The sequence below is a fragment of the Aythya ferina genome, assembly GCF_964211825.1.
Source record: "Aythya ferina genome assembly, chromosome: Z".
Lineage (NCBI taxonomy): Eukaryota > Metazoa > Chordata > Aves > Anseriformes > Anatidae > Aythya > Aythya ferina.
The window spans coordinates 8,255,917-8,270,298 of record NC_140299.1 but is presented as its reverse complement, the minus strand read 5'-3'; the positions used below and the strand labels follow the sequence as shown (position 1 = coordinate 8,270,298).

General features: G+C 38.5%; 1 protein-coding gene across 1 annotated transcript in view; it reads left to right on the top strand.

Annotated features, from left to right (window-relative positions):
- The window catches only part of KIAA1328, a 171,235-nt gene that overhangs the window by 109,021 nt on the left and 47,832 nt on the right, over positions 1–14,382 (top strand). Inside the window, exons 7-8 of the mRNA XM_084504086.1 lie at positions 3,465–4,150; positions 7,019–7,114. Of these exons, the coding sequence (XP_084360212.1) occupies positions 3,465–4,150; positions 7,019–7,114 (782 nt within the window). The remainder of the gene's footprint in view (positions 1–3,464; positions 4,151–7,018; positions 7,115–14,382) is intronic.

The window sequence follows — 14,382 nt, the reverse complement described above, 5'->3', positions numbered from 1 at the left end:
AAGACTTCCGAGCTAATGATTTGGGGCTGCTTCTTAAACATATTTTGTGCATGCAGAGCTACCAGTGAAATCTGTCGGGACCTTGCCTGTGTGGAGATTGTAAGGTCTGATCTGCTACTAGCTCAGCCCTTGCCAGACAAAGCCCTGTGTGCTGGAATCAGTGGTTGAACGCGTCTCCTCTACCAGTGCTGCCTATTAACGCTGCAGAGCACACAAACGGCGTTCAGGAAGAATTTGCAGAAATCCTAATGCTTCATGCATAAAGCTGGCATGCTGTTTGTCTGTTTGTCAGAAGTTTTAAGGGCTGGATGTTTGTTTAAGCTTTGCTCCGAATCCCTGAGCAAAAATTACTGGGATTGCAGTAAAGATTTCTTAGAGCTCCCCACCTGTCTTCCTTTTTCAACCTTTATAAAGATTATTTGAGCTGTTTTTTTAATATCTCTTGGTTTCCATGCAAGAGTTTCACATCTGATCAAGTCTTATTATTAGTCTGATCAAGTCTTGCAGTATGCTGCAAGGAGCTGTCTGAGTTTGTTTGTTTGTTTAAGCCTCAGTTAAAGGAAGTTGTAGCTTTAAATACCATACAGCAAGTGTGGAAGAGCTCCACAGAGGGGAAAGCACAGCTGTTCCATCATGGTCCGCCACGGTTTCCATGCGTCCCGTAGGTAATATCTTCCTTAAGCTCATCTTGTAAAATTGCCTAATTCTTCATGCTTGTGAGTCTTTAGACTCAAAGTACTAGGTGAGTATTTAGATTTTTTTTCCTTACTTTTCCCTTTTACCTGACCAGCGTCTTACAGGTTTGTCATGGCATGTTGTGGTCGTATGATCCTTCATACATACAATAGTCAGGCTATTTTCCCTGCAACCTATATCTAAATGTAGTCTTGAATTAAAGCATTAATGGAGACATACAAATTACTTACCAATTTGTTGGCTAGGTTCTGACTCCCAGTAAGTTAATTTTTCTTTAGGGTTAGACCTTGCAAAACAATGAGGAGCCTTCAAAGGCGTGTGAAACTGGAACTTTGTCTTCTACCTAATATGACCTCCTTCTTCTAAAGGAATGAACAAACCCCACTTGCATTTGATGACATTAATGAGAATTTTCCCCCCTGCAAACATACTGTAGCTGTGAAATAACATTAAAGTTTCTCCGCCTTGTTATGAAGTCTTTAAATGTCAATGCCATTTCTGAGACCATCAGGGCAGATTTAATGGCGGCCAAGGTCAACAAATGCTAACTGGTACCTCTCTTTTAGGGCCTTCAGGGACTCTTAATGGAGTCTCAGCCATGAAGTTAATTTGCGATGTGGGCCTTTATTCTTAAATCCGCTCCTGATGATTAGTTTGTACCATCTTCATGTGTTTAGATTTCTTAACAGTCTCTTGTGTCTTCCGTCAATAAAAAAATGCTAAAATGAATTCTGTCATTCCATGTTTTACACCTTTTTTTTCTTTCAGAACAAAAAAAAAAAAAAAAAAAAAAAAGTAAAACTTCTGTATATGGGCTGTAGCAAGTGAGGTGTATTCTTTTCTGTAGACCACCCTGATCTGTCAGCTCTGATAGCATCCTCTATAAAAACCTTTGGCTCTGCCCACTTCTGCTGTCTTGGGGGTCAGGGCCACTAAACACATTGAACCCCTTTTTGTGCTGTTGCTCTAAATGCTGTGCCAGCAAAAGCAGGGGAGGTGGGAAATGAGAGACAGAATGTGACTGCAAGGTTCTCCTCCTTTCCCTTTTCTGTAGTATCTCTTCCCATTGCTGGTCATCCCTTTATGTATTGTCTAATTTAGATTGAATAGGCTTTGTAGCCTTTATTTGTCTAGAAAATATTGCAAACAAGGATGGCATGCTACAAATAATAAATAACAAAACTCCATCTTTTTGGCAGCATGTTGCACTTCTGCTCAGTTGCCCTGCCAGCCCCTCTGACTTTAAAATATTTTAATGTCCTGCACTTTTCACCCAGTCCAAGCACCAGACTTTCCTCAGACATTTAGCACTGACATTAATGCAAATGCCTCCAACTCATGGGGCCCTTTGGGGCAAAACATGACATCCTTGGCTTTCAATCACATGGTGGAGAGGATATTTTTATATCCACAAAAGTAGAAATAATGAAATATCAGTATTCAGGTGCTAATCCATGTTAATTTACATTCTGTGAAGTCTACAAGAAACTTGTAATTGGTTGTCTTGAAGGGCAGCAGTGTATATTTGGTATTTTGTTTATTTATAAAAAGGAATTTAAATTATAGATACAAACACTGCATAGATTTGGAGTATATCTCTTCTAATCATCACTGGACGCTTGCTTGCATCCTTAAGTTCCCCTGGACTGGTGCTTGCTGACTGTCTTTCACTGTCTGTGGACCATCCCTATCTGTTGTAAGCGTTGCTAGAGTGCAAGTAATAGTTTTCTCACCATCTGAGGATACCAAATTTCACTGCTAAACCCCTTTCATTGAAGTGGGTTCATTATCTTTAACAAACCCACTTCTGTAATTTAAAAAAAAAAAAAAAAAGTAAAATAATCTTTGTGAAAAGTTCTAAAGGCCAGAGGATTTTATATTCAGTATGTTACGAAAATTAATGCACAGGTCTAGCAAAAGAAATGTGAGTACCTGATTCACTGCTATTCCAATGTGCATAACAACTCAAACGTTTAACTGCTTAGATGAACCATAGTGCTCTGGGATGTAAGTAGGATTTTGATGCCTGTTGCACAATATCCATGAATATCACGAAACCGCTAGAATTTGCTTGCACTGGGTTGACAAATGTGAGTTACAGTTGCTTTCTTTCTTCAGAGTTTTATCAGAGTATAATCACTTGCCCAGCTTAATTGAAAAATCACTTACGTTTATAGCTGAATTTAAACATGTTTTGTATTTAAATGACAGCTTTTGATGTACAACCATTTTTTACAGAAAGTAGTTGGTTTTTATCTGTGTTTCTGTAAAGATATTTCAAAAACTCTCATCAAATTTCCAGCAGTAAGTAATATCCCATTCAGTGCAAGGTGAAATGTTTTACATCAAATCTCCTGCTGTGTAATGGCCAATCAAAGAGTATTTATAGTGGCTGAATGGATTTTTTGGCTCGGTATTCAAAATTAAACATTTTCAAACATTAACATTTAATGTTTTTTGCCACTCTTCAAGTTGATTTTATGTAACCCTAGATGCTCACAACTACTTGATACTCTGAAGTGACTCATTTTATGCTGAGGATCCTGCAGGCAGTAGTTTTACATTTATTATACTTGTGTAGATTGAATGAAATGTATATTTGATAGCAGGTCCATGTCTGTCTTTTGATAAACATTTTGTCAAGCTGGGCTGTCTGTCCAACAGCAAGATACAGCAAGCCTGTTTCTGAGGGCACATGTTTAACCAATGACATTAATGTGTAAAGATAAATTTTGGTAATTCACAAGAAATTGTTTCTCTTATTGCAGGTGTCCAGTAAGAAGGCCTCATGCCAACAGCTGCCTTTGGAACTGGATGGTTCGTACTTAGCCATTAGGGGACCACAAACTTTTTATAAGAACAGCAGAGCATCAAAGGCTGGAAGCCCAAGCCGTGTAGCATTGTCTCAGCCCTGCAGGAATAATCACGATTGTGCGACTGAAATCCATTACAACCATCAGGAATGTCTGAAGGAATATTCAGTGGAAAATGGCTTGCACAGAAAGTGTAACAATATGATTTCCTCAGTCAAGCAGAAAAGCCCGCACCGTGTAAAGCCAGCTCAGGAGATGGACCAGAAAGCAAATGAATTTCAGAGCACGTGCCCTCCACAAGTGAGTTGTGGTTGTGCCTGCAGGCATGTAGGGAGCTCAGGTAGTGTGCAAGAAAGCCACCATGTCAGCCAGGTTCCTAAAAGACATTCTGGGCCCGTTCACAAAACCTGTGATTATTCCAGGCTGTCTCGAGTTTCTGGGCTGAATGACAGCGTGGATCCAGGGTCTAAAGAAACAGAACAAGCTAAAAGGTTGTCTGAAGAAAGAAGGCAGCAGCTGCTACTGCAGAAAATGGAGCTGGAAATTGAAAAGGAACGTCTCCAACATTTGTTGGCTAAACAAGAAGCAAAACTGCTCCTAAAACAACAGCAGTTACACCAATCCCGTATGGATTATAACAGGTGATTTTGAGATTTATATTTTTAAAAATAAATTCAAAAATTTATAATGAAGACATGGACAAGGGGAAGATGGAAAAATGGAATTTATAAAATAAGATAAGGCAATACCTGTGGCATAAGTACTCTCTAACAGTGATTTAGGGGAGAGGAGACTTTAGTATATTAGCATATACTGTTGGGAACCAGCATGACAGCTGTGGAAAGCAGCAGAGGAAAACAGTATGTGGTAGAAAGAAAGGCACAAGAAAAGCAGTTCTAAAAGTCTAGGTAGGAAAAGAGGAGCAGTAGAAGAAAATGAGAGCTTGATCTTCGTGCAGGCATTTTAAGGAATAGACGTTTGGCAAGGGAGCAGCGTGAGTGTGGATGATAAAGATGTGGCATTCCTCTTCTGTCTTTGCAGAGGGCAGTTTTGAAACACTGCACCTTCGTAGGTAGGAACTGCAAGAAATGTCTTTTATAGAAAAGATGAAAATAGTTTTATACATTTTATACATAGATTTGTATGAGTATATATATGTGTGTGTGGGGAAAAAAAGGGAGCCCTGTGAAAAAAGGACATTTTCTTTTCAGTGATTTTCCTGCAATGGTAAATGCCAATACTGTGGCATAAGACCTTCTGGAAAACTAGAAGAAGGGAAAGGCAATAACCATAGAAATATGCAATGTGGCTTGAAAGGCCCTTGAGATTGCAGAAGGTGAGGTAACACCTTCCTGACAACGTAAATGGGGACTCTAGCAATTGGGACAAACTGGTTTATTGCTATCATGTGTTACATGGAGTGGAGAGGAATGGGTTAATGCTGTGGAAGAAAAAGTTGAATTATCCAGTGTAACTCAGTTGAATACTAGTGTTTCAGCATTAAGAAGGGAAAGGAATGGGAAAATCTAGCAGTCTTTTAAAAGAAACAATAGGAGGAATTCAGAAGAATGCTTATTTCAATACTATTTTAGTGTGGTAACTGCGGACAGCATCCCACAAGAGTCTGCAACACTTGACCCATTTCCTACATGTGTGTATTATAATAACTATGGAGGAATATATCACTTTCTTTTCTTAATCCCAGCCCCACTGGTTATTTTTTAAACTCTAAAAGAGAATACTGTAATTTATGTGGTCTTTTGTTTCCTGCTCAGACTCTTGAAATGAGTGTGTTTGTTTAGCTTTTAAAATGTCTGTTTTATCAGACGCAATCACAACTATGTGTGTGAAAATGGCTGAGGTCACAAACAAAGGATTATAACTTAAGGTGAGAAATAAGTAGGAACAGATGGATTCTTAATCATCAAATAGCTTAATTCTGTGTATGCATCCCTCTGTATGAAAAACAAGTAGAATATGAAGGACATACAGACTGAGGGTTTTGGTGTTCTGTTTCTAATGGATAATTTTCAGCCTTCTTTGAGGCATCATTTGCCCAGAAAAAAAACAATGATGTACTTGTTAATGCCATTGTGCCTATTTTAGCCTTTTTTTTTTATGTCCAGGAAAAAAAAAAAAAAGGTTTACAGAGCTCTACTTACTTAAAAAATGCTATGAAAAAATCATATGTGATCAGTCTGAGCACTAAAACTGTTTTTGCAATCTCTTTTCAGAGGTGCAGGTGAATGCACATTTGCCATTTTGTCTCTAAGAAACACAACTAGATAGATATAGTCTGCTTGCTCTTGAAAAAATAGTCAGTCTCTTTAGAATGAAATGTTTGATATTTACAGGTAAATCTCTTAACCATCACGGTTATATTTCAGTTCTGGCTATATAATTCTTTTCCACTTGATAACAGGGTAATTTTATGTGCTACAAACAATAAAAATTTGTTTAGCTAAGCTCAAATACCCTTTGCTTCCTTGGCGGGAGGCTCTAACCTAGTTCATCTCTTAACATCATGACAGTTTAAAAAAAAACATACAACAAAAATCCATTTCCAAGTAGTGTTTATTTTTGTCTGTCCTTCTGCATGGTTGGCGTGCTGGTTAAGGTCCATTTTAAGCTGCTGGAAGTATTGTCATTGAGTGACAAGTAAAAGGTCTGACCATTTGTAATTATTGGCTATTAACTCTTCTCTTTTAGCTAAAGTATGAATTGATCCTTTTTTTGACCATGCTGCATCATAACTGCATTTTAATTCCCCACATTTCCCTATTTAGCCTCAAGTGAGCATAATACTTTCAGTCTGCAGTTTCTCTGGATGTGAAATAGTTGTTCAGCTGTCAAAAATTGTGTGCGTGCAGGGAAAGTGGCAGCTCAGTGACTTCCACTGATGCCAACCACACCAGAATAAAGGAGAATTCCAGAAATGACAAAATATTATTTCCTGGTAATGTAGACAAATCTGGGTAAATCTTGGAAACAGCAATTTTATTCAAATAAAGAAGGAAAATTACCTCTATTGTTGTTTTATTCTGTCTTTACTGGAGAGAAAGAAAAAGGTGGGGCTATGTAATGAAAATGGAGCATCACCTGTGGGCCCCCAGATTCACACGACACAACCACGTCAAACACCATTTACATTTTGTGCAGATTACATGATATTTGGAGCCCTGGTGATGATGGAGCTGTAATCTGAGCCAAAGAGGGATGCTTGTTTTGGATGATGTGACCGTTTTTCTCAGGGGAGCAGATCCTTTGAAATTAGTAAATGAAATTTTTATAATCTTTTTCCCTCAGAAAACCCTCAGAAGGAAAGGCACTGTACATAAGTCAACCTTACAAAACAAAAGTGCATTTGAAAGCATGAAAACAGTTGTGAAAGCTTCTGTATTAAACACGTTAATAGCCATGCTTCTAGACACACAACTCAACCTTTTTGGGGCAAGTTCCTTTTGTGGTGATTTGACCAGCTGCATAAACAGCTACCTCTGCTTTTTCAGGTTTAGAGGCCATGTACCTGTTTTGGGCGATTTGCCCATTGATGAAGCACCTGGAGAACTTGCTCTGATGATGAATGGCAACAGCATGGGACTAAGGTAATTTTTCTATTTTCTTTTAAGTACTTCACACAGTGTTGGTATATCTTCTTGACAGTGTGCTATTGGCTGCCAAGTGTATTTGTTCATGTGTTTGTTTCAGATTAAGAGCTTTTTTTCCTAGAAAAAATAAAATTCCTTGGCTGTTGATTTTTATGGATTACAAGCTGAACTGTGATCACTCAGGGTTTAGTTGTTGACTTCCTGTAGTGCTCTGAGATTGTGTGCATCATGTCTTAAGGACCCTAACCTAGCCCAGGGCAAGCTGGAGTTTTCACAGAATCTTTGATTTCTTTCTCTACTCTAGGTTTTGCTTCTTATTTTTCAAATCAGATCAGAACATTTCAGAACATTTAGGCTTGATTTGGACCTGCTGTAAAAATATATTAGCCTTTAACTCTGAGACAGAAATTATATTTTACCACTGGTGGTAGTTGCTTGTTTTTTAAACAACATTTTGCTGCAACCTGGCTCCAGTATAATCAGTGCTAACTACCACTGAAATTATTATCTTAATTCTACTTTCAATTTTTATGTCTTTATCCCAATTTTGCATGATAATTAAAACTTTGATCAACATATTTTCTTCATATTCCACCCATTTGCATTTCATGTTTCCACTGGAAGAAGATTCAAGTCTATTAGAAAACAAACTGGAACTGGATTTGGTAGAGTTTTCACCCCATTCTCAAGAAGCATCAGTATTATGTTCTGCGTTTGAAGTATCTGCTCTGTCAACCCAAGCATCCTGTTGGGTGGACGAGAAGTGCAGCTGATCTTTGAGTGGCCCCCTCTTCCATGAAAAGAGAAGATCTTTAAATCATAGTCTCTTCTAGTTCTAGCATGAGAATGTCAGAAGAAATGTTTGTTTATAAACTAAGGGTCCAATACTTTATTTTTATATTTTTAACTTCAAATGATACTTGTTTTATTTTATTTTATTGAGATCCCTCTTCACTACAAAGGGAAGTCAGAAGACTGGTAAGTCTTCTTTCTCCAGAAGAACAGAAGTTGTTACTTTGCTTAGAGTGTTTCATTGCCTAACTAGTTTTTTTTTGATGCTATAACTTGCTGGTATATCCCTTGTTGTATTTTGATAGCTTTTTTTATTTCATTTTCACACAGACCGATGTGATCAAAGTGGGATCACTAACAAAAGAGAGAGAGTCGTGATATTAATATGCAGTAGTATTAAACCCTTGGAGGAAAGATGTAACCTAGAACATCTGTAGGACTTTTTGCCAACAATTTACCAACAAACCTGCAAAAATCTACATAGCTTAGCTAAGAAAATGAGAAAAAAACTGTGATGTTTACAGAATTGGAGTTACGGATTTCAAAAGGTTCCCCACCCTCTGTTCATTCCCCCAGTTTAATTTACTGTAATTTTTCAAGGTTAAAATGTGTTTGTGTAGTCTCAAGTTGGCACGCCAGCTGGTTCCAAAGTTTGGCAGCATAACAATTGGAAGTTTTTCTTCCTTTATGCCATCGTTGGTTTTGCAAAGGTTACCAGATGAAAGCTCCCTAAATAATTTACTCTAATGTTAGGCTGAAAGAGGCTAACGAAGACAAGTCCATTTATCTCTTTTATGCATTTGAATTTGTGATGTTTTCTTCAGTACAGAGTGTGCAAGTATGTGGCTAAGGCTTAGAAAAGATGAAGAGATGGTAGGAATGTATTCTTGAATTCTTTTTTTAACACTTGTTTCTTTAATTGATCTGCCAAATGATTCTTGTTATAGCAAATATAGCAAATGCTATCAGAACCCTAATAGAAAACCAGCACTCTCTGACGTTCCAGTTCATGCATAAGAGCTCCTCTAGCAAACCTCACAGCATGAAACTTGATTTCAGCCTTCAAATAAGCAAAACTTAGTTTAAAAATATCCTGATATTTGAAAGGAAGTGGTGAAAGTCCTTTAAAATACTAAAGTTGCTGAAGTGAGATATGGAGTTTAGAAGTAAAATAAATAATATAATCAAGAACTGAAAAACATAGTTTTTTATAATTAACAGCTCATTTTGAGTTAATTATCTACAATTACGAAAATCTAATTGCAATTTATTCTCTACTATCTGTGGGAAGAATCGTAGGCAAGGGAATGTACATCACTGCCAGGCATAAATGCTATAGGATGGGTACAAATAATAGAGGAGCCCTTAATGAAAAACAAAAAGCAAATAGGAGTGTGCAGCTGTGCCAGGCTATTGAAAGGTAATTGTAGTCAGAAATGAGATATGTACTTTAAAAGGCATCTTGTCATCTCCTGTAGGGATTAATTTTTTCCCTGCTTGAAAAAAGCAAAAAAGATTCCAGGAGCAAATACAGTACCGAGTTTGATTTCTGTTGCAGTGTTTGGTCATAGCGTGTCTGTTTGTGGAAAAGAAAACTTTCACCTTGGGGAGTACTACAAGCTATAGCCAAATTTTCATTTTCTCTTCTGAATGTACCATTATGTTTTCTTCATTATCCAAGTCAGCAAGTGTTGTCCTTCTCAGTCTCTTTGGACTGGCCCAGGATAAATTTGCAGCATTGAATTTGCCGCTTCCCTGCTGGGTATGTCGAGGAGCTGTTGAGAAGAAATGTGTCTGTCCCTTTGCCTGCTTACAGCTGGGCCAGCGCTTGGGACCTGAAGAGTCTTCAGATGCAGGATCTCCAGTTCTCTGAGGTGCAGCAGTCAGAGCAGGTTTTATTGAGGATGGTTTTCAGGAGCTTGGAGTGCTCCTAAGTGAGCCCACAGCCAATTTTCAGCTGTGGAGATAGTAACTTGTACAATTAATGGCAAGTTGTCTGCTTGTCTGTATAATTTCTTTTCAAGTCTGCCCCAGTGTGCAAGATGCTTTAAAATATTCAAAATAAAAACATAACCTGATGCATTTGTTTAGCATAAAACAGCCTTTTACAAAGCGCTTTCCATCTCCCAGACGCAGATGCTTGGTACATGCTCAAGTACCCACTCCATGCGTATTCAGTAGGATCAATACACCCGGCACCTGCTTTTGTATGTGCTCCTGACGTCTGCATCTGGGAGAGGAATTTTAAAACAATCCACTCCTCTCTCCCTTATTTAATCTCAACTTTGGATCTGGATGTCATGAAAATAAAACCTGTTTAATAGCACAAACTCGAGAAGATACGGTTTGCTGCTTTGCAAGCAGTCCCCTTCCCTCCAGAGTTGTGCTGTGTGCCTAAATCTTAATCTGCAATGTTTCCTGCTTATCCAATTCTTAGGCATCCTATACAGCTCCACCGGTACAGCTTTAACTGCCTTCTCTCTAAATGCATCCTTTCCTCGGATTTCACACAATACTGCTGCTGCACCTCTACACTGACCTGTGCAAAATGATATAAATAGGAATTGTTGGATACAGCAGCTATCAGAGGGGTTTACAGTTATCTGCAGGCACCCTTTCGGTGTATGCTACCTGGTTAAAGGGTTTCCTTCTCAGATTATTAAAGATTTGCAGGTGTAATTTGCCACCTTTTATTTCATTGAGGGCTTTTTACGTTTGTGTGCCTTAGCCTATGTCACCCGTGTGTATTTTTCTCCGGCTTGTATTTTTAGTTAGTTGAAAATATCCAACGCAGGATTCAGTAGTACTTTCCCTCTGTTTGAATGCTCATTGCTATGGTGATAGTTCCAGGAGGGAATGCTGTCAGGGGTCTTTTAGAAGATTTTTATGTTTACGGTGTAACTATTTTTATTATCTTGAGAGGAGGTGACAATTATCTTTTGCTCCTTGTTTAGTGCTTTGTTATGAACTCGATTTCTTTTGCTGCTTGTTAGACATACAGACATCTTTCTATAGTGATGTACAAGCATACTTCTGTGGTTTTGTCCAAACAGTCAATGCAATTAAATATAGATGCAGAGGAACACAGACTCGCAGCTCCCCCTGCTGTTCCAGGCATATGCTTTTCTTTTTTTTTTTTCTTCGCACAATACCTCCCCCCCCCCCCAGCAACTTTTTAAAAATTAAAATAAAAAATTATACGCAGTCACAGGGTTCTGCCACCTGACTCGCACTGTCCCCATTGCCCCATTCTTGAAGGGAACCAATATTTACAGTGGCAATGGCAGCACTCATTTTATCTCATATTTGGAGTTTCTTGTCTGCTCTTCTTCATGACAGCGTGCATCACCTCCCATTATCCATGTCCTGAGCCTCTGGAGGAGAAACCATCGCCAGTGCCAGAACTGGCTTGTTGGCCAGGAGCTCCCAGCCTTCAGTTCATCCCCAAGCTGTCCTTGGTCTCTTGAGGTTCAGATATGTAGTATTTGGCCAACTTTTCTGAATGTATTGAACACAATTTGTTAGATTTTTCATTTTTTTTTTCTCATCTATTCACTGCTTCAGGAGACTGGCACATTAAATCGGACTGAAATCAACTGTGCTTCCAAATGGCCCATAAAGTCCATGTGTCTGGAAACTGCTTACTCACTTGTTAGTGCTCCTTTTAATGCCCAAGTTACTTTCTTACTCCAGATTATTTTATATTGAAGTTTGTATCATTTTTAGGTGGGATATTTGCAGAGCAAACACTAGTTTATCCAGTAAAAAAAAAAAAAAAGAAAGTGCTTATGGATCTGCTGGTAGTGCAAATGTTGATTTAGTTGCAGACAAAAATTTTCCTTTCTCTGGTGGAGTTGTCTGGCTACGTATAGAATGAGCATCTCTCCAGCTGACGCCTGCTGGAGTTGATTGTGCCACAAAAGGAACGTGTATTCAGAGTTAGATATATGTTTTTGCTTCATTAGTGCCCCGTGCGGACTCTGAAGGTAGTAGGTTTTCATGTTCAGGGTGAAAGCTTTTGTTCTGATGTGATAACTAAAAACTTGTTGCTAAATGAGAGGAAGAGAGAATATTTTATACATATCTGAGGATATATATGTATATCGAAGCATGCATATTTATATTTGTATATATTTTTAAGGCAGATAGTGATCTTTATCGGGTTGGGGAGTGAGGAGCAGCTCATTTCCACTGACCTGGTTGCTTCACTAATCTCATTTTCAGGCTTGCTTTGAACTGTGACAGGGTGTTAAGCTGTTTTACGTTTACCTGAATTATGCTGATTCTGTTCTCATGATCAGGTATGCTGCAAACAGACATATTACATCATTACCATTACGGTCCAAAGAAACATTGAGCAGTATGCCACTTGAGAGACTTGAGGCATAAGATGGAAGTGGGAGCTACCACTGTAGTTTTCATGGGCAGATGGAGCTAACCTGTAGGTGAAGTCTTCAAAAAGCACAGGAGTTCTGGTGTTACAAACACTTCTAAGGATGGCAACCAGTGAAAACAGGCTTACTAGAACTTGAATACATTGATATTTGCACAAATCTTGTGTTTTCTGCCAGTCTTTTACATGGGTATGGTTCTGTAATATCGCGTATCAGAACTGAAAATGCTTGGAGATTTTGTTCTTTGGGTTAAAATATTTAAAATTCATGTATCTCCTGAAGGAGTTTGTTCCTTGCCAACACTTGCAGACAGTGAGAGACATTTTTGCAAGTCATTTGCAGATGCCTCCTTTACAGGAAAATGTACACACTGTTAGTTTACTGCCTGAAATGAATTTTGAAAACCTGAATGCTATTTTTATAAATTGGAGTGGATTACTTTTTCAAACATATCATTTTGTTACTTTTTATTTTTAAATGTAATCTTGGATGAAGAGAAAATGTTGTTTAATCTATATATTCATATGTTAATCTATATATTCATATGTCCCAGAAATTTGTAAGTTGGACTAGTTAAGAAAATTCTTGCGAAACAAAATGTTCTGGAAGGTAGTTTTAAATTAGGAGGTTTTAAACCCACCCGAACAACTTTCACGCCATTTAAAAGCTTATATCCGAACTGATGGGGCAGGACTAAGAACAAAAGCTATTGGTATTACAAAGTTAAGCAAGAAATCCTCTGTACCCTGCTGTTCTGGTCACGATCACAGCTGCACTAAGCTAAACCTGCTCCCCCACCCCTCTGGTGACCTTGGCTGTGCTTCAGCACACAGGGAATTGAAGCAAAAGGCAAACTCTGGTAAATATTAGATTCTGTCACTTGCAGATATACAGACTACATATAAAGATAACGGCACGCGTGCTCTCGTTTCTCTCTAGCTCTCACCTTCTCTGAAGTGGACTTGGTGTTTTTGCAGCTGAATTGCTCTGACATAAAAGTTTCCAGACTGTGCTGGTGGGTTGAGCTGAACTGCGTGGCATTGCATGGGTGATGAGGCTTTGCAGAACTACCCATTACATTTGTAACAGTGCTAATTTTTGAGAGCCACGCAGAGAAAATTTTAGATTCAGCCCAGCTGATTTGTTCTTCACACTGCTCCTGTGGTGAAGAGGATTGATTTTTGTGTTTCTTTTGATATTTGGCTTCCTTTCCTCTGGTACTCAATGCTTCAGGCCTTAATCCTTTAACCTTGAATCTGAGCATCAAGGCTTCAGGAGGGATCAGGCCTTTTGATGGAGAGAGAATATCTTTTGTTGTACCAAATGGTTGGGAGTGGTATAAAGCAAGACAGATCTCCAGACAGTATATATTCCTCTGTTGCGTTAAAACACTATAAACAGAGGATGGGTTTAGTGGGGATTATAAATAATCTGGAGGAAGGTGGCATATTAGAAGCAATGGAAAAGAGTTAATGACTTTTTCTTTAACATTTCACCAATAACCAGTCTATCATGACAGATGTGTACTGGGTTGCCAAATGCTAGAGTCTGATTTGGGTAACGGTTCAAAGCCCAGCGTGTCATGGAAATGGCAATGTGGTCCCCGATGGAACAGGGGAAGAAAGCTTTTCAGCTTCTCAAAGGGCAGTATTTGTGGAAGCAGATGCTTGCTTGCCCTACCCGGCATAAAGAACAGTTCTGCGGGCAGCCGGGAGAGTTCGTACTGCTGGATTTTTATAGGATCATTAATTATATGTTATAAGGCAGCTAAGCATGGCATTCCTAACTCGATGAATTCCATTATGAATGGCCTTTTCATATTCTTCATCTCATTATATTAAATGCATGTGACCTGAAGTTTAGCTAAAGTTATTGTTCGGGTTAACTTTCATTTAGCGGTTGCCCTAATTTTAGAAACAGTCTGATCTTTCGGTTTTATGGAGAGATGGTTTTTTTTATGCATGTTTTTGCAGCACTATTTTAGATAATTTCTTTTGGAAGTAGGTATGAACCTCTGTGAGGTGGCAGGGAAGGGATTTAGTCATTTCTTGATTTGCCTGGAGATTTCTGTGCCCATAT